The sequence below is a fragment of the Nothobranchius furzeri genome, chromosome 1 (genome assembly GCF_043380555.1).
Source record: "Nothobranchius furzeri strain GRZ-AD chromosome 1, NfurGRZ-RIMD1, whole genome shotgun sequence".
Lineage (NCBI taxonomy): Eukaryota > Metazoa > Chordata > Actinopteri > Cyprinodontiformes > Nothobranchiidae > Nothobranchius > Nothobranchius furzeri.
Window position 1 is genome coordinate 91,838,701 of NC_091741.1, and position 21,173 is coordinate 91,859,873.

Sequence of the window (21,173 nt, forward strand, 5' to 3'; positions counted from 1 at the left end):
GCAGCACGGAAGTCGCAGGTTCGAAACTCGGCTGTGACCTTTCTGCGTGGAGTTGCGTGTTCTCCCCATGCATGCGTGGGTTTCCTCCGGGTACTCCGGTTTCCCCCACAGTTCACAACATGCCCTACAGGTTATAAATTGTAAGTTGCTTTGGATAAAAGCGTCTGCTAAGTAAATAAACATAAACATAAATTCTTTTACACCCAGACTCATAGTTTCTTCCAGATACAAAGGTTCTGATATACATCTACTCCACACATCACATTCCATCACACATCCTTATTCATAGCTTGTCATGTATTATAATTAGTCTAGAAAATAAAGTTTATTTTAATTATATACTTGACTCTGTCTGAATTAATACGAAGTGTGTTATGATCCATGAATAAGCAAAGAATCCTAAATTTTTCTGGTTAAACATTCAAAGATCAATCAGGTTGATATTCTATATTTATATAGAATCATCACATCTTACTGGTCATAATTTAACCCCCCAATCTCACTACATATTCTGGGAAATTTTTGACCAAGGCTAGGCTACAAGACACCTCCCGTGTATCCTTACTAGCTAAATGGCTGACTAACGGAGAACAGACGCCTCGGTAAAACATGAACATTGGAATACGCCTTGGTGATTCCTGATGACGTATCTCCTAGGCAACCAGGGCGGGGCCAAGACATCAAGGCGAGGTTCCTTGGCTTTGAGAAACACCCTTAGACCCGTTCCCATGTATTTTATACCAGATTTGTATGGTTACATGTTATGAAGCCATGAATAATTTTCAACAACTGGGCATAATTTAATTAATTTTCAACAACATTTTGATGGATATTTCCAGAAATGAATGGTAAAAACTACACATTGTCTCTTTAAAGTCTTAAGTGCATTGTGATTTTTATCTTGAGAAGAACTATATAAAAGATCGTCTTCTTCTTAACCATCTGGAGCCCAAGTAAATGTCAGTGCCAGTTACCAGTCAAAGATGTGGAAACACTGGTATAACAGTCTTTTTCTTTTTTTGATTACAGGGAGTTACAATAATTTATATTTTATTTTCACACTACTGTTATTACTGTCTCTTGTTAATGTTTATGTTTGTGTCTGTTCTAGTATTGTTTGATCTCCTGGGTTCCTTATATAGGAAACTTTTTTCCGATTGGCTTAATGAACTGACCTGTATTGGAATGTTTACTATGTGAAGTGCCTTGAGTGCTATATAAATAAACTTGAATTGAATTGAAAGTTTTTCATGATTATTTGTCTCTGGTGCTTTAGTGTGTCATATTGTGTTAATTTCATGTTATTGTATCAGTACAATGTTTTTCTACTTCAGTGAATTGGACTTCGAGTCTGGAATAAAGAAGTCGTGACTTTTGAGGTACATTGAATGCAGCACATTCATCATTTCCGCTGTAGTAACGGCTGTGTCGAGATTTGTTCCCCGGTCAAATCTACTTCCGTTCAATCTCTGCCCCGTTACTGCCTGAACAAAAGTCATTTTTGGGGTTTGAAAAAAATAAAAATAAAAAACAACAACGTTACAACATTTTGTCATTTTAAATGAAAAATTACCATTAAAATATTACTCATTCTTATGTTATGAAGAAAAAGTTATACATTTTTGAAATACAATACGTTTTACTGTTTTAGTTATTCTTTTTATCTGTGTTGTACAGCGCTTTGTGATTGCACATATTTGGCGGTCACTTTATAAATAAAATGTGCTTATTTACTTACTACAACGCATTGAGATGTTCTTGTTTTACTGATGTTTTACTCTTCAGCAGGGGTAACGCTTCCTGTCGTACGTGAATGTTAAACAAATGGTAACGGGGAAACCCATAGCGGCACAACACCTACAGTTTCTTTCATTGTAAAGCACGGCGGGAAAAATAGCTGCTGTGATGTACTGTTCTGTTGGATTACGTTTTGTATCGATATTATAACTCCTGGCTGGATCAATTCTCACATCCATCTGGTTCCAAGTACGTTTGTTTCGTCTGTATTCTACGTTGCCTTATGTCAATTTAAACGTTTCATTGCGTATCTTATCTGCGTTGGTTACCGCCATGTTGAGTGACTTTCTGGTAGGCCCAGACGAAAATGTGGCCAGCGCATTATCTCCGTTGACTCATTGAAGGTTAGTTTTGAATTACCGACTGATATTTATCTTGAAACATTCAAACCCGCGAAACCGAACTGGGGATTAGTAATGTAAAAGTTTTCTTTCCTCCGGGTCGGGTTTCTGGGGAAAAAATGGCGCACGAGGGTCTCGTGTTTTTCGGCAAGCTGTTCAGAACGGCTTCAGGTTGTAGATATTTGGTGTTGCAACTTGTTTTAAAATTATGTTATGAAGGTCTTCGACTTGCTGGTGAATGGTCTGTTCGTAGCGTTAAAGCTAAAACCAGTTAATGTTAATTTAGTTGGTTCTCGATTACAAACGTGAGTATTTAAAAGTTCAGTAATGCTCCTAAGTGTACTTTTTCGGTAAATTGACGTATTCTTGCACACATTTCGTGGCTTTTGCAAAGCACCACCTAACAAATGTGACAGGAAGTGAGATTTTAGCAATTAGAGGTCTCGAATTTTCAGAATGTGACAAATCTGCCAGCTGCAAATATTTGAATTTGAAATGATTTTATATTATCTTCAGCGTTTAATCAGTCACATGGTGTTTAGCTATAGGTTGTAACTAGGGACGGTGCTAGTCTTTTGGGTGCCCTGAGCACAAATGCTTTGTGGTGCATAGATACTTATTTTTGTGCTTTTTTAACGTGTTATGTTTGTTTGTTTGTTTGCCTACCCATAAAACAAACACAACTAGAGTAAATTGTAGGGCATTCGGTACTTGGATGGCCTGAGGAAAAAATAGCTGCAATATCTGGATGTTCTGTAGTTTCCTGCCTGAGGGCAAGGGTACAAAGAGGTGGTCTGCTGGCCGGGGGTCTTTTTAGCACATCAGTCCACTAGGCCTGGGGTTTGGGTGCTGATGATCTCTGTAGCTCTCACTATTCTGCACTTTTCAACAGTCACAGCTTCTTCTGAAGTTCAGGATCACCTCTTTGGTTTTCTCCACATTAAGGATATCTTATTGTTGTCACACATTCACTGTTCTACCTCTTGTCTGTACAGTGTGTGGTTATTAGTGGTGATTAGTAGGGCTGGGGGTAAACGATTAGTTTTAAAACGATTATTCTGACGATTATTTCATCGAATAGTCGACTGTTCTAACGACTATTTAGACGATTAATCTAATTATTGTTATTTTTCTATTGCACAATTAATAAAAACCAGAAAATCTCAAATAAATTCCTCAAAAAAAGTGATCAGTTGGTACTGTAAGAGAATAAACACTACAGGCCTTCCATTTTGTATAACACTGCTCTTATTGGTTATGTTCTGGTGACATGTTAAACATGGGAGTGCAGGCTGCTGCCTGAGAGGTGGTTGGAGACAGAGTGTCTCCATGCTGCTTTGTTTTGGTCACTTATGTTTGTGTGAGGCGAGTGGTGTTGCGACTCTTCCTGGGGAGTTGTAGCCTAGTGAACTAGACCAAATTCTTGCTTTGCAAAGTTTAAATAATACATTTATTTAGTCTGGCTTGCCAGGCTAGGGGAGTTGGGCTCGTGTGCAAAAAGGAAGGGACAATAACGTGGGATTTAAAAGTTTAAATGATGATCAGGTTTATTTACAACAACAACAAACATATATCTTTCCATCCACAGGTTGGGAATAATAAAACTAATTCTGCTTGTGGGGAATTAAAACAAAAGTACAGATAACTAGGAATGTCCCACTGGGCAAAGATTACTGAGTTCTGGACCAAAATAGAGATCACCAAACTCTAAACTGGGTGGCTAAACCAAACTCAGGTGATATTTTAAACTAAACCGAAACCCACAACAATCTTAATGTAATAAAAGGGAGATCTACACCACAAAAAAGATTAACTCTAAACCAAAACGTAACCGCTTATCCAAATGCAAGAAGCTGTTAGCGAAGATGCTAACAGTAGCTTTACCAATGTTAAGTTCCACTTATCAAGTTTAAATAAACCAAAAACACCCAGCAAACAGACCAGCATGGAGGAGAGACTGCTACCACAAAAACAGCTCTCCTAATGTCTGAAAGAAGCTCCTTAATGAAGGGAGAAACACTACCGGTGATTTTCTACATCTGCGATAGAGACGAAGCAGCGCATCTGACCCCGGAAGTTGTTGTCCTTTGTCGGGAGAAGAAGGCGGGCAAAACAGGAATCTAGTAGCGGACGGACATTGTTCCGGGTCTTCGGTATTTGGCGGAGATGTTAAAGGCGGAGAAGAGGGCGAACTAGAGGAAAAACAGGCAGATTCCTCCTCTATTTACAAACTCCTGGGGATGCAACAAGTGGGCGTGGTGCGTCGACTACCGGATCTGACGTTGACGAATTTGTAGAATCGAGCCATCGACGTCATCGACGCTTCGCTACAGCTCTAGTGATTAGACCAACTACTGTAAAGTCATTTTTGAATTTATACAATTTTGTTTATGTCTCTGTTTAGGGTACCTCCACTGCAACCTGTTTAATCTAAAGCATCAACCAAGTGCATCAAGCCCACTTCCACGATGGCTGACGAACTGATGAGGGGGTACAGAGTTCAGCTGACCACAACGATGGACTCTGTGCTAAGGACAGCTTTGTTTGAAGTAATGAAGATTTTTGAAAATGCGTTACACGAGCAAAAGGTTCAGCTGGCGCAGAAAGCAGCAGAGATTTCTCAACTCAAAGTAAAGCTGCGGAGAGCCGAGCTAAAGCTGAAAGACCTTCCTTCTGACTGTCCCAAACAAGCAGAGACACAGACCCAAGTTTTCTCAGATGCCTCGGCACTGGCTCCTGCAGTTGCTCAGGGTGATTTTAAAGGTAAAGTAATAGTTTGTTACAACTCAAAAAACATCTGGCTTTTTATTGCTGCTTGATCTTGTAAGTCAAATTTGTTGATAGCTGACTTCATTTTATTTAAAAATGGGCTGAACGTTCAGGAATGTTTTAAAAGGAATGATGTACAGCCGAAGTAATGAGAGCGCTGTTTAACAAAGTAACAAACCTGCTCAAAAGCCTAATTACAGTTAACATTATTTAGATCAGAATTAAATGACACAACTGTACTTAAGGAACAGTCATGTGCATAATCTCAGAGTAACCAGCAAAATGTGTGTGTATGTGTGCGCGTGTGTGTGTGTGTGTGTGTGTGTGTGTGTGTGTGTGTGTGTGTGTGTGTGTGCGCACGTGTGTGTAATAAGAGTGGGCAATAGTCTAAAATCTATATTATGGTATAATTTGAAGCAGGTGCAGTATTTATTCTTTGGTTTATAAATGAGTTTTTGAAATAACAATTCCGATGGCTGCAGCAGAACAAATAATTCAAAAAAATTATAGAATGTTCCAAACTTATATAAACAAATACAAAACCTTTCATGTAATTTTTATGTTATGATTCTTTTTCCAAACATCGCAACACAATAATTCTCATAAAATAAATAAAACTTGTCAACTTTTTAAATACAATGTAACCTAAATGTGATAAACACAAAATTCTTGACTTGAAAAAAATGTAAAAACAGAAATAACATTTCTTCCTGCTGTCTTTAAGACTCTGTTGGTACCCTGTAATCAGGAATCAAAAGTTTTAAAAAACATTGAATTTATGAATTTGGAAATAATACCTTTAAAGTCTTTTTTTAAAAGTCTTGAGGTTTGATGTATAGGTCTTAAACGTACTGTATTATAGATAATTATATATAATTGAATGGTTCAAATCAATGAATTCCTCTAATAATTTTTCCTGATTTGAGGCTTCGTTAACTGCGCACACCACAGCGTGAACGCATTCTACTGGCGAACAACATGGTAATCAAGGTGGTATGGAACAAAATGTAGAAACCAGCAAAGACAAAAAAAAACATTGTAAACAGCAGAAACACTTCAAAGTCTGTGATCCATCCCTAACAGGTCAGCTAATGCTAATGCTTGCAGGTGTTTCTCTATAGGGAGCCTTAAGGTTGGTTTATGCTTGACGCGTCCGCGAGGTCCGCACGGCTCCGCGCGGAAAAGTTACGTCATTTTGCGTCATTTTAACAACCACGCCCCTCCACCGCGTCTCCGCACGGCCCAGAATTTCTGCAACACGCACCTCGGAAAATTTCTAACCATGCGGACGGACGGACGGACGCGGAAAAACATGGCGGACCGGCAAGAACTAGTATGGCAGAGGTTCATAAATACAGACATTTGTATGATTCAGCTCTCAGAGATCACCGTGATCAACATGTTGTAAATAATTCTTGGAGAGAAATAGCTCGCACTGTCGGAAAAGACGAGAACGCTGTTAAAAATGCTGGAATGCCATGTTGTAAACAGTAATTTCTACTTCTACTATGGTGTAGTGTTGGGTGCATGCCGTAGAGCTCCATGCTGCCCCGTTCAGTTTGGGAGAATATTGGCTCACCGCAGAGACAAGCCGCACGAACCATTAAAAGCTGCGAGTTGTGAAGCGCGTTCCATCCGCAAGCCGCATCACCACGCGGAAAGTGAATGCGTCAAGCATAAACCAAGCTTTATGGGCCATTCCCATCTTACGTGGTCGGCCCTGCCCGGATAGCTTCAGTCGGCCCCAGCCTGGCCCGGTTGATTCCACACATCCTTGCTTAGGTATGCAAGGAATGCAGTCAGACATTTTCAGCTTCTAGGTAATCAGCATGATAATGAATGATAATGAATTGAGCATGCCTTAAGCCCATGTGGGCTGATTCTACCCACCAATCAGAGGCTTGCTCTAATGGAAGGTGTGAATTTGCTGACTGATAAGCCGGTGTCGGTACAGGATCTGCTCGGGTGCAAAATTGGCTCAGAGTCCTTCGACTGCCGATGACGTCAAAGTACGGCAAACCCACTCGGACAAAATACACTACACATCTATACTGTTAGAAAGAATTTAGCAGTTTCGTTATTAAAATAATGTTTCTTAAGACGTAAGTTTGTGTTTATAAAGGTATTTGTAAAGTAAAACACTATGTTGTATTCATAATGTTGAACTCCTCTTTGAGCACATCCCTTGAAGGATCATAGGTATTAGCAACACCTGTGAAATTGTATTTACAGGAAAGAAGTGTGTCCCGTTTATTGAAGTATTTTGTGTTTAGAGTTTTTGACGTCTTGTCCATGCGTAGTTCAGTTACACTCATAGCTGCTAGCCAAAACTCTGGAGTTTAAAGTTTTCTGGCTTTACTAAAATACCTGTCTGTACTTATTTGATTGATGGTAGTTTTACTTTCTATTAGACTCCAAATGTAATCATTTGGCACGTTTCTAATTCATAATTTGTAATAATGTAATCGGCGATATTAGCATTAGCATTCCTATGGGTTTTTCCACGTATATTAGCATTGCGCTAACCACTCGCTGCCAAATTGCAGCCTTTGCGATTAGAAAATCTCCTTTTGTCACATCACAATTTAATTGCACATGCTGTTAATCGTTCAGCCCTAATATACATGCAGCTCTATGCTAAACGTTTATTTTCAGAGGTAATGATGGATTTCTTTGTAAAAGTTGTCCATCCAACAGAAAGATTTGCCTGGACCAACGTAACGTGATAACAACGTAACGTGATTATGTAATTCCGTAAGGTTCATGTTCAGCCAATCAACTACTTAGACGTCATCGGCAGTGAACGGACCCTGAGCCGATTTTTCACCCGAGCAGATCTTGTACCGACACCGGCTTATCAGTCGGCAGTGGGTGTGTTGGGCCTGGTCAGCCTGAAGCAGACCACCTCAGAAAGAGGGCTGAAAAACTTGTTTCACCCTGTAAAAAGGCAGGCCACCAAGATATGTAAGCAAGCTATGCTATCCGGGCCGGGCCGACCAGGTACAGATAGGAATGGCCAGTCACCTACTTTGAGATTTATCAGCTTGTAAAAGTTTGTAATGAGCATTACTACAAACTAGAAATTGGCACGTAGCATATGTGACGTCGCCACACAATCTCCTCTCCCCAAAGTAGCTGCTACTTACCAAATGACCAGATTTATGGTGGTTCTTTCCTCCTGTGGGAAGTTTGCTGAACTTACAGCAATTTTCCCTCAGTTTTCTCCGTGTCTGGTTCGGTGACGTCAATTTTATGAAGCGCATTTGTAATTCTGGACTTATTTTCACACTAAAATAGCGTTCCCCCATTCAAAAATAAGCACATTCCTGGTATCAAAATGCACCTTAAAAATTCATGGACATCATATGTGAAATCCATGGCACAAAACAAGCGGAGTTAGAAAATAGCATTTGTAGTCCATAGTAGTTCATGAACAGATGACAGGTGTCAGGCGTGGCGAGGTTTTGACATGTCTGTCCAATCAGAAGGGCATCACAGGGAGTCGAACCCCGTCTAATGACTGAGAGTACCGTTACCAATGCCTTTTGCGTTTGGATGTGACATGCCAATGTGCTTTCTCATCTCTGATCAGAGATCAGTGGACACCATGGGTGTTGCTCAATGCCAAGGAACTTTGCCTTGATGTCATGGCCCAGCTCCGGTTGCCTAGGACAGTGGTTTCTAACCTGGGGGTCCCGACCCCCACAAGGGGGCGACAAAGCCTCGCAGTGGGTCGCCAGGACCTTTCCACTTTAAGGGGTTAAAACTTCATTTATTACTTGTTTATAGCCTACATTTTGCTCACATTTTTTTTTTCATGAGTGAAAAATTTACTGATATTAAGACAGGAAATAATTAGTACAGAAAAAGTAACACTTTTAAGAACATTTTGCTCAGCTCACTGTTTTAATTTCAATTGTCAAAAGTTCATTAAAGATAGGACTGGTTGATTAATCACAGCCTTTACAGTAAATAATCTAGTATAAACAGTAATATACACATTTAAGTACATTTTGCTCAGTGTATTTTTTATGTGTCAAACATTTATTGAAAGGAATGATTGATTTATCAGTGTTTACAAGAAACAATGTGTTCAGAAAAGTAATACAAACAGTCAAGCACAGCCTACTATTACTGTTATTTATTGAATCAAAGCATATTAAAATGTGCTTGAACAATTTTATCATTTCTTAATAATGTTTGTACTGGAAGAGAGAATGGGAGGGGGTCGTCAAAAAATTTGACTGGTAACAAAGGGGTCCCTTGGGAATAGGGCTGCAACAAACGATTATTTGGATAATCGATTAATCGGATGGGGTCTCGACACGATTAATCGATTAATCGGATTACATGGGGAAATTTTTAAAAACTGCTAGGGAAACGTTATTTCTCTCCTTCCTTCACTTTATTTAACACAACATTATTAGAAAACAGTTCAATAGCAGAAAAACAACATGCCATCACCTAAATTGTCTTATAAGGTGTATAGACAGAGACCCTAAGCTACAACTATCTGTGACCTAAAATGCTTGCTCCAAGTTAAACAGCTTAAGGGCAATTCTCATCTGTTTTGTTTGATCTCATCTGTTGACATTTATTTTAAATGTAATTAAACATAGGCTGTGAATTAATCAAAATTGATCACTATTTCCAAAAATGACTGAAAAAATACCAAATAAAACAAAAGTAAATGAATGCCATCCTCCTTGCGATGATGCCCTGGGCAATAGTGCTGGGTATCGATTCAAATTTCCAGAATCGATTCGATTCCAATTCTTGAGATTTAGAATCGATTATCACTGTCTAATCCGATCGATTCCGATCCGATATCGATTCATTTCAGGTCATCAATTTAAAAACATTTTTGCAGTTACCTTAATTCCATTGTGTAGTATATTGATAATATTGACATTCAATGATACATTAATGAAATATTGGCTATTAAAAATGGTTGTAAGCACCAGTTCCTCTCCAAGAAAGTCAAGTGTTTCCAGTGTTTTCTAGGACATCATTAAATTCAGATGTTAGGAATTCAGCCAAATGCTATTGCTGTTGAAAGCAAATGCCATTTTTATTCAAATAAGTTTCACCATATGAAAAAAGATATTATTTGCCAGTGCAAATGTAAACAGAAACAGAAAGCTTAAAATTAACTGCTTTGGTTTTACTTTGTGCAAATAGAAATTAAAAGGTACAGAACCTTAAACAACTGTTTCACAGTCTTGTGCAACAACTTAAACACTTCAAGTATCCAGAAACATTCATATTAATGTACAAACAAAACTGAACAGGAAATTAAACTTGACTAAAGACAGACTGTGTAAACTGTCCTCTTATGAACATCACTTGGGAATGGTAAGATTCTTCTGCAGGAAAAGTAGCTGATTCACATTACCAGGGGTGAGACAGCTTCTTTTTGCAGTGATTATATCACCTGCAGTTGAAAAAACCCTCTCAGACGCGACACTGGTCCCAGGGACACAGAGATATCGCTTAGCCATGCGAGCCAAAAGAGGATACTCTTTTTCATTCTCTCTCCACCAGACCAGCAGATTGTCCTGCAGGTCTCCTCGCCCTGCACCTCTTGATCTCATCTTCTGCCACCTCTGCAAGAGTTTTCTTTGCATGTCCCCTCTCCTCTCTTGGTATGTAGGCTTCCCCAAGGAGACTCCAAAGCACTGGATTGCTTGGGGTTAGGTGCAGGGGGGTTGTTTTCCTCCTCTTCCTCCATTTCATCAACTTCATCTTGCTGCGTGAGAGAATAAATACTTTTATATGTTGTTGTGCAACAATAGGCTTCGGTTTGGCTATGAATAACTTAACACATAACATAAATCTGTCATTTTGATCTAAACTATCATGTCAGACAACCACTTGGATATCAGGAAAAGTGTTCAGTCTTGGTTCTTAGAGTTGTGTATTTTTTGAAGGTTACAATAGCTTCCTGCCTTGTGTATTTAAGTGTAATATTATTTCTCGTTTTCTCCAAGGATATGTGCTGCTGTAGCAAATTAACTTCCCCACTGTGTGATTAATCGGAGTATATTCTATCATCTATGAATGCCTGCCTGCTCAGGCTGAGATTTAAAATATGATAAAAATATTTAAAAATATGTTTCTGAACAGTAAGAAACTGCACATTTATAATTGGAATAAACACAAACAACTTCTCCCTGATAGGTAAGAGTTTAGGTAGTATTTGCTTGGATTTTTTTTTTCACAAGGCTTCTTATTACTTACATTAGATGCTTCTTCCTCCATCCCACCCACTGCCTCAGCCTGGAGCCTGGAGAAGCTGTGCTCTCGCTCCTCCTCACCCAGAAATGGCAGGGCTTTGAAGCGTGGATCAACAGCTGAGGCGGCATGCAGCATGGCCGTCTGGTTCACATACCTGAAATATAAATGTCACACATTTAAATCTATGCAATTAGGGAGATAATATTTTCTTAAATTGTTTAATTAAATACACAATATAACCTATTTTCTCTCTCACACACACAAAATAGGCCTACCTGGTGCTCAGGTTTTTCTTGATCTCATTCTTCATATCCTTAACAACTTTGGAGTCTTCTGGGAGGCTGGTCATCTCCTTCAGCAGCAGAGCATGCAGGGGTGCGATCACTGAGAGAGTTGGTGACTTTTCTTCTGACATGACTTCAGTAGCTTTTTTCATTGGCTCCGCTACTTTCATTAGCCGCTTGAAGCCCTCGTTTTCAACGACAGAATATGGGCGCATATCCTTGCAAATGAAGCCCGCTATCACCTCAGTTATTTTGTGAGAAAGTGTAGAATTAGCCGGTAGTTGTAGTGAGTCCTTGAATTTCATCTGCTGCAGACCAGTGGACGGCTTGCACGCAAGATCTTGGTGATGTCGCAAAATGCGATTGTTGAGATTGGTTGTATTTCCGCAATATTTCACCTCCATTTGGCATGCCTTGCAAATCACTTTGCTTTTGTCAAGCTGACCTTTCTCTTTGTCCGTTCTGAAACCAAAATGCTGCCAGACCGCAGCTTTAAGAGTTTTTGGTGTTTTCAAATCGAACGCATGGCTAACGTCGCTGCTAGTATCCGACGCCATTTTAAAAAAATATCTTCACACCTAGCACGCATGCGTGAATTCAGTCACATGACGGTGGGCGGGAGAAGGTCGCTGCACCATATTAACCCTTTATCATCACCCACGCCTCTGAACTTCTTTTATATTTTAGCTGTACAAGAGCCAGACACTGTTAAATGGTTAAATCGATCTTTGGACGTATGAATCGATCTTTATGAATTTATATAAGAATCGATTCAGAATCGGAGAATCGATTTTTTTCAACACAGCACTACTGGGCAACTGCCATAAAGTCACATCAAGAAATGCTGCTGATCATTCCAATGATCCCAAATAGACTCACATTAGGCCACATGAAAGCAACTGAACCCAAAAATATATTAACCAGTATATAACTGCACTCTCACACAACACGCCTGCAGCAACAGTTAGGACTCCTCCCTCCCTTTTAAAAGCGTTTTTGCTTCTGAGGACATTGTGGTTGTAAAACCACATGCTAGTAGTCTGGCCCCGGTGTGATCAACCAGTTTCTGCGGGAATGTGATGGCGGAACCAGGGCCAGATTAACACTTTGTTGTACCCTGGGCAACAATATTCAAGGTCTCCATCATCACGACCCAAGGATCACCATAATGTGGTCACATACAGAATATTTTACTGTAATATGCAGTAAATATACTCAATACTTGAATGCCTGACAACACGTAACCCGCCCAGAGTAACCTTTGACCCACCTCGTGTGGACTGACCAATGAGGAGAGGGTCTTAACTTGAGGCCCTCTCTTTATTGGTCAGTCTGCATGAGACTGACTCTCAACTGACGTTCAGTCGTAGGCAGCGAAGCGTCTCTGTGCAGTGCAAAAGCCCGGGTGGACAGTTTGTTTAATGTAGGGTGATCATATTTCCATTTCCAAACAAGAGGACAGGGGATCTGTGCCTATGACGTCACACTATGGCAACGCCACACAAACCATGTTGGGAACCATTTTTTGTAAGAACTAAATTAATATCAGATTCTGCCAATTAAAGGGCTCTAAAACAATTCATATGTAAATATTTTGCATATTTAATGCAAAATCTAATTTTTCTGCTTTAGTGCTGCAACAAGGTTTTATTAATAATAAATTATTATACCTTTTGTTTTACTACAGCATCGGTAAGCTTCCTGTGCACAGATTATTAAGGATGCTTATTTCAGCTGTGAGATTAGACGATAGGATCAATGAAAAAATAAGTTGTCACAAACTCCATGGAAACTTTCAGAGAATCCACAAATAGTGGCTTTCAAATGGTTTTGTTACTTTTTGCAAGTTTATAAAAGAAGCAGATGAGACAGCATGTCTGATAATTTAGTTTTTCATCTGATAATATTAGAACATGTCAGTAATGTCTGAGGGGCTTTTATAAACACCGTATAACTAACACTCCTGGAGAGGGTATGAATTACACAGAGGCTTCTGGGGAGCCCAGTTATGGGGGGGGGGCATTTTGCCTTGGCCCCCAAAATGTCTTGAAACGGCCCTGGGTGTGTGACTGAGTTTTGAAGGTGATCTGAATTGTATCAGATGTATAAATATGACATGTGTATAACTTATTGTTTTTTACTGGTAAAAACGTGTAGTGGAGATAAATCTACCTACATTTTACTTTTCAACACTTTGTTTTGTTTTCTTGTTTTTATTGAACTATTTTCCTGTCCTGTCTGTCTCTCATCTTCCTGCATCTCCTCTTAATTCTCCAGAAAATCTGTTGCCTGGATTCTTACCTTTTCACCTCATCAGTTACTTTTGAGCAGGTCAAAGGGATCTCCTGACCGAAAAGCGCAGAGCGCGTTTTCGATGCTGCGTGAGGTGACATCACCACAGCACAGGTGATGAGCTCCGCAGTAGCGAGCTTCAGGCACAAATAAGACAGAAAATAGAGAACATGTGCGGACATGAACGATCGTGTGCTAATTATAGTTTTTTGGTTGCGCCACTTTGAGAATGGACCATGCGCTGGAAGCAGCTGCCTGGATCGCTGTGCAACAATGCGGAACCGGTTCGCAGCAGCGCAAGTCTGCCGGCTCTCCCTCGCGCTGATCTGCCGCTACCGGCTCTCCCTTGCGCTGATCTGCCGGCTCTCCCTCGCGCTGATCTGCCGGCTCTCCCTCGCGCTGATCTGCCGGCTCTCCCTTGCGCTGATCTGCCGGCTCTCCCTCGCGCTGATCTGCGGCTCTCCCTCGCGCTGATCTGCCGGCTCTCCCTCGCGCTGATCTGCGGCTCTCCCTCGCGCTGATCTGCGGCTCTCCCTCGCGCTGATCTGACTTGCTCTGGTCTGCGCGCAACGGCGGGCGGGAAGGGGGGGCGCTTTTGGAAGTGTTGTGCGACACAACGAATCGATGACGCAATTCGTTGCCAACGCTTTTAGTAATCGATTTTCATCGAATTTATCGATTCGTTGTTGCAGCCCTACTTGGGAAAAAGGTTGGGAACCACTGGCCTAGGAGATACGTCATCAGAAACCGCCAAGGCGTGTTCCAATGTTCATGTTCTACCGAGGCTTTTGTTCTCCGTTTGTTAGCCGTTTAGCTAGCTGAGCAAGGATACACAGGAAGTTTCTTGTAGCCTAGCCTCGGTAAAAAATTACCCAGAATACACCGCAGTATTTTCAAAAGGATAGCGGATCAGAAGCTGGCAGCTTCTTCGGGGGCAATTTCAAGATTAAATGTAAGTCAGCTAATTTAAATGTGTGTGTTGTGAAAGGCTAAATCCATTTTACAGTATTTACACTGGACTACGTTTTCCGCCTTACGACGTGAAAAATGGTCCCACACCTTTGACATTTTCTGTTTTTTTCGCACTCCACCGGGGTCCACGTTGTCCGACATGGCTTAAGAGAAAGTGAAGTTACATTCGCTACTCGCGTGTGCATTCAGTGCAGTGTGTATGTGCGCTACTTATTTCGGTCCGGGTGAAACATGACCCCGGGCGATTGCAAAGCCATGAATTAATTAAACATGAATTAAACGAAACCCTGAGGCAGAGAATTTGACTCGAGGATTTTTTGTACTTGAATTATTCGAGGTACTCGAGGAATCGTTTCAGCCCTAATATCATGAATATTTTATCAACTAGAGGTGACAGAACACATGTCTGGTTCTGGTATTCTGCAGCTGGCATCATCTTAGTCGCTCATAGTCGCAATATTGTCATGATTCATTATTTCCTCGTCATAAATTGGGTCATAGGGATAAATAATAATTCCCACGTCTGGTAACTCACCCAATTCTTCTTCAACCAAGTCGCCCCACAGACACGAATCTTCATTATTTTCAATGGTACAAAGAGATTCCATCATGGAGGTGTTGGATAGAGAAGTGTTTTCAATCATGTTGAATATAAAATAATCTTTGATGGGTTCTGGAGATACGTCTGGAAGAGATGCTTCACACATGAACACTTATGACAGGAGTCGGGTCAGGGTGCTCTTTATATAGGCACCCAGAATATTTAACTGAGGATGTTTTTCTACTCAACAGCCTCCTTAAACTCAAACCAGGTCTGATTAACCGATGTTACCCTGTCTTCTTTACAATTTGCTGCGTTCACAGAAATGGGGATCCATGCTGCAAACCCTGCAATGAATCTGCATATATCCAGTACAGACTTTACTGCAATAACCAGATTTTTATTTCACTTCAACAAAATGCAAGTTCTGGATTAGATATTACTGAAACGGGGACGGCTTGCCATCAAATGTAAAAGTTTGTCATTTTTTTCACACCTTCCGAGTTTTCAATTATGAATCTTGTATTAAAAAAACAATTGTCATTCAAGGGAGTTTATGTTAACAAGCCATTAAAGCAGATAAGTCACCCAGCACATTTTACTGAGTATGTTTTTCTGCCCAACATCCTTAAACCCAAACCAGGTCTGTATAACCGTCGTTGCCTCGTCTTCTTTATAAGCTTGTCTTCATCCACCCACTCCATGATGCAGAAGCAGCTGCTTTGGTTGTAAGCTGATGCAGCTTGCAACATTCGTGCACAATCACGGTTGGCCGGTAGAGTGAAAATCTCTATCAGTGGATTCATTTATATCATATTAACCATATACTCTTTATACTGTGCATTACTAGTATGTACAGTAAGTGTTGTTTAATAAATAAAATCACATTAAATGTTCATGTCTTTGTGTACAAATCTTGGCAGGATCTTATGAACACTGTGCTCCACTTGGCTGTGAGACTGGGACCCAGAAAGAAGAGGGTCTGTACCCCAACGTGAAGCTGCGCCCATTTTCCATTCAACTGAGCCAAATTCCTGTCAAGGCAGAGGTGAAACGTCCATCGTTTGTCATTGTGATGATGATGGGTCTTGTGATCAAAATCTAACAGATGTTGTCAGTTTAGTCCTCAAACTTGACACAAATAGTGTTTATTCATTTAATGTAGTCTCTGGATCGTAATCTAAGTAATAATCATCCTCTCAACATTCCTTTCAATCCCATTGGAACTACAAATTGCGCACACACACGCTCTCACTCAACTACGGACCGGGGGGTGGGGGTGGGGGGGGGGGAATGCAACTTGTCGTAATCATTGTTTTTGCTTAATTAACTGATTATTTGAAAAATATCCAATAATCTTCTTGACATTCTGATTTGTTGATCTGCACCCTGGCTTTGATTGAAATAGTATCCCAGAAATATGACATGGAAGTAAGAAAACATTTACCCTTGCCAAGCAAAGCTGATGAACTCTGGAGTTGTTTGTCTGCTTTGCCACATGCAAATCAGATGAGTGTCTAACACCTGATTATACACGAGCTGTTATCCAGCTAGAATGGGAGTGATGTGGTGTGATGGAAAGGTTTCAGCGGGAATGAAAGGAACGTTGTACAAGACAGTGGTGAGACCAATGATGTTGTATGGTTTCGAGACTGTGTTCGTGAGGAAAACCCTCAGGGGAAAAGCAGATAGACAAACAAGCAGTTTGGGGGTAAATAAAATAATCAGTTTGTTCTTTATTATTTTAATTTGGCTGAGTTTCCTTTCTCTTTGAGATAATTGTCTGGGGAATGTTTCTTGTGTTCATTAAAACCTTACACCAATGAGTCACGACACAAAAGTCACATTTTTGAGTTTTACATGTAGCAAGGAGGGAATGATACAACACAAGCATGCAGTAACACAACCGACATAAAGATCTGTTCTTCAGCCCTGTCCTGCATTCTAAGATAAGATGGTCTGTCCTTTCACCTGGATGCAGCTGGCCCCCTTATCGGAAGAAACAAATGTCCGTAATCTCGAGATGTTCGCGCCCTTCTGCACGCTGCTGCACAGTTTGATGATGTTGAACAATATTTCTTAAGCAAACACACTCAAATTAATGATAATACTTTATACATTTGTTCTCACAATAATGTTTGTAGATGTTAACTTAGAAAATCTAAACTCATTCATTTTAAATAACCACTTGTCTGCCTGAATAGCAAGACCATTTAAAACAAACACAGCTATGAACACACACTACAAAACATGTTCAAAGAAACAGTTGGTCTTAACATTATGGTCAGATTTTAGACTAAAGCCTGTGTTTGTGTGGGTCACTGCATTTGTTATGTGACACTTTTTTTTTTAATTGCATATTTTATTGACGATGTCTCTTTTTTTTTTTAAGGCAAGTAACTATTCCATCCACCTGAAGAGAAAAGGGCACTCCAAAACATCTGGTAAGTGTAAGTTAAGCTCTGTAGTTTTTACTTTTCACTTTTTTGGAGTATTTATTTAGCCTGCTGAAAAATTTGTCCAGTTTGTTGCCGATGTCTTCTCTGTTCATGTGTTTTTTTGTTTCTGTATTCTTTTGACAGTTTCTGGTGCTAATGCAGAGTTGGAGCATGGCCTGATCAGAACGAAGTTGAACTGTGATCAACAGAATCAAAGACAACAAAAGCCGATCAAAAAAGATATGTACAAGCTTCTAGAGGAAAATCGCCGCCAACACTCTGATATTTTAGATTTGGCACGCCTTCGAACCAGAAATAAAAGTGAGACAACTTTACCAAAGAAAAATCCAAGTGATCAGAGCAACTCTGCAGACAAAGATTCAAAGTCCACTGGACCCAATGTTGTGGAAAACAACCCCACATTTTTTTCCTGTATGTATTGCAACAAGAATTTCACTACAAAAGGTGGCTTAAAAACACACATACGTTATCACAAAACATGCCAAGGCTGCAGAAATGTCTTTCCTTATGTGGAATTCACCAATGTACATAAAAAGTCATGTAAAAACTACAGGAAATTGATGAAGAATGAAGCCAAAAACTCGACAAACACCCATGAGGAAGACAACGTACCTGCTCTTAGCAGAAGTCAAGTTACCATCAAGGAGGAGCCCATGGAGACCTCTGTTAATCCCACCAATGCTTTGCCTGTCAGACACTTATGTCACATCTGTAACATCAAGTTTAAATTAAAGGCCAAGTTTGACAAGCACATGCGGCATCATACTTTAAACACATGGCCCTGCAGCATGTGTTCAAGATTATTCTTCAGCCTCGGGACACTCAAGTGCCACATGACAAGAGTTCACAAAGACCCCTCACATTTCTTTGATGCAAACGGAGACCTGGGATGGACTATGCCTTTAGAGGATTTTGAAGACTGTTAGCAAGTTGATCTCTAGAGTGAACCCACATTTCAAAATGGATCAGTTATTTAAAAGTCACCTCATAGATTGAGTCTGACAAAAAAATGAAAATCAGACGACAAACACAATGCATAATTGGTGTTTTATTTTATTTTTCTGTCCATACAAAAGACAAACATAATCAGAGAGATGTTCTAAAGAGTTCCATGATTTTCAAGATGCCATCATCCTGTGACTCCCACCATAATGAGCAAGAGACGATCCTGCTCTAAAATACAAAAGCAGGGCATCACTTCAGCACAACTATCAGGAAGTGGACCAGCAGAAGATTTTATACATCTTTGGATATTAATGCACTTCAGCTAGTCATTGGCTTCCCTTCCCATTTAAGCTAAAGTCATATAAAGATGAATATACTTCATAATAGTTTCACGTGTTTAAACATTGTTCAGTGAAGTCAGTAAGTGAGGTCATTTTTTTACCCTTTCAACCTTAAACAACTCCGGGCTCTTAGCAACTCCACCCCATTTATGAACCAATATGAAATGAAGCAGAATGGCATCAAACATTCTGGATATATCCAGAAGACCTGTCACATGTATTTAAGTCTGCTTGGACAACAGTAGTCTAGAATGACATTAGTCAAACTGAAGAATCCTCTCTTAGCAGTTAAATGTCAAGTTTTCAACATGTTTGTCTTTTTTAATTAACTATCTTGTTCTTTTTTAACTAAACATAAAGATTTAGTCACTGCAGGGATACAGTTGGACATTTCTGGAATTAAACTACATTATATCTTCCTAAATGACCTTTAATGGAATAAAAACTTTGAATATAGTTTTACTGCAGTGGTTAGACACTGTTGCTTTGCAGCAAGAAGGTTGCTGGTTTTAAAACCCCCCTGTGAGGCATTGTGGTGGTAAATAAGCCTGTTCTTTCCATGCTTCTTCCCACAGAGCAGAAACCTTCGTGTTGGCTCAATGGATACTCTTAATTGTTCCTAAGTGTGGTTAAAGGTTAATATTAAAACGACAAGTTATGGGTGGTTTGACCAATGGTATTCATGTTGTGCATTGTTTGTTTTTGTGTTTATACATTTATTAAGAGTTTTATGTTTTTTGTGTTCCAGCTTTATGCGTTGACGTACTTTTACTACAAAGTTCAATTTGATACCAGCATCACACAGAAAAGATTAGACATCTTTACCTCGCATTACATCATTAGAATATTTTACTTGGCAATTTTTGCTTTCATCTTTTTAAAAGGATTTAGGTTTGCCGATTTGTTTCATCCAACTTTGACCTTCCTCAGATGTCAACACTTAAACCTCTTAGAATCTTCCAGAACACTTGAATAAATTAAGTTTTTGTATTGCTTCAATTGGTTTATGGCATCAAATTTACAAATTGGTTGCTTATAATTTGTTATAGATGGGTGTTTTAATCAAAACTGGATTTTCTGGTAAACATGTTTTGTAATGTTGGGGCAAAATGTTCCTTTTTATTGTGTAGCTGCGAACAACCCAACTTTTTTGTGATTGAGCTTGTATGTTGCTGTATATTGGGCATGAATTTTCCAATTTTATAATAAAATTTACAAAATGTTTTTTTTTTTCAGTTTTGACTTCTGTGGTGATTTGCAAGGTGTTTTCTTTCTCGGCGCGCGGCCAGGGCGAGGCCCACGCACCGTGCTGGTCAGTGTGTTCCGAGGGTTGGGCCGTAGTCCGTTTGGTCCGTCGACGTGGCGAGTACCCGCCCCCAAAGACCCTTTCCCCTTTGGGATTCCTCCACGCACCGCCCGCCGGGCCTGTGGCCCGTCAGCCCTCGGGTCGAGCCCCAACTGGACGTTGTGCTGACGGAGGAAAAGAGAGAGTCGGGGAAGGGAACGCACCTGTCGGCGGGGAAGCCGGGCCCGGACTACACGGTTCGAGGGTCCCAGGGCGTCAGAGGAGCGAGCCGGGCCTCTCCGCGTCCCCCACCTCCTTCCCCCGTAACCCCGGTCCCGCCGGCCGTCCACAGCCCAGTCACCATGACCCCCCCTGTCTAGGGTGGGGGTCGCTATATAGGTGTGGGCAGTTTCGGACCGACGGGGCGCACAGGGTAACGGGGGGCAGCGAGCTACGGGCGTACGGAGTTTGGCTCGACGCGAAGCACCAGGGGCGTGTCCAGGGAGTGGCCTGGGGTGGCACATGCCACCCTTGGAATCTGATTGGCCACCCCAGGTGCCACCACACTAATTTACCTTTAAATAGGCTTTTCATTGTCCTCAAAAGGCTTGGGGGTAAAACAAAAAAAAGCATAACCAGTGGTGCCACCCATGCACAAAGTTGTAACTCACCTGGGCCACCCCATTTTAAAAGATCTGGACACGCCACTGCGAAGCACGCCGGGCCACTCTGTATCCCGCACCTCCCTTCCCCCTAACCCTGGTCCCGCCGGCCGTCCACAGCCCAGTCACCACGACCCCCCCTGTCTAGGGTGGGGGTCGCTATATAGTTGCGGGCAGTTTCGGACCGACGGGGCGCACAGGGTAACGGGGGCAGCGAGCTACGGGGGCTCGGAGTTGGGTCGGCTTGG

General features: G+C 40.8%; 1 protein-coding gene across 3 annotated transcripts; it reads left to right on the forward strand.

Annotated features, from left to right (window-relative positions):
* Positions 1–1,847: 1,847 nt before the first annotated feature.
* On the forward strand, positions 1,848–18,814 carry LOC107376649 (hypermethylated in cancer 2 protein). 3 transcript variants are annotated; one of them, XM_015945870.3, is made up of 5 exons: positions 1,848–1,986; positions 4,543–4,901; positions 16,157–16,281; positions 17,626–17,683; positions 17,816–18,814. In XM_015945870.3, exons 2-5 carry the CDS (start codon positions 4,607–4,609, stop codon positions 18,616–18,618), a joined length of 1,281 nt encoding a protein of 426 aa, XP_015801356.3. In that variant the 5' UTR covers positions 1,848–1,986; positions 4,543–4,606; the 3' UTR covers positions 18,619–18,814. The 3 variants fall into 3 exon arrangements, with proteins under 3 accessions (XP_015801356.3, XP_015801372.3, XP_015801365.3); XM_015945886.3 differs by having other exon boundaries at positions 17,626–17,677; XM_015945879.3 differs by lacking the exon at positions 1,848–1,986 and adding an exon at positions 2,011–2,141.
* Positions 18,815–21,173: the final 2,359 nt, after the last annotated feature.

Bases quoted from the DNA above. Each gene is read 5' to 3' on its own strand.
- LOC107376649 (XM_015945870.3), top strand. From the start codon at position 4,607: ATGGCTGACGAACTGATGAGGGGGTACAGAGTTCAGCTGACCACAACG. The intron at 4,902-16,156 runs GTAAAGTAATAG...AAATCTTGGCAG, and splicing joins TGCTCAGGGTGATTTTAAAG to GATCTTATGAACACTGTGCT. The intron at 16,282-17,625 runs GTGAAACGTCCA...TTTTTTTTTAAG, and splicing joins AAATTCCTGTCAAGGCAGAG to GCAAGTAACTATTCCATCCA.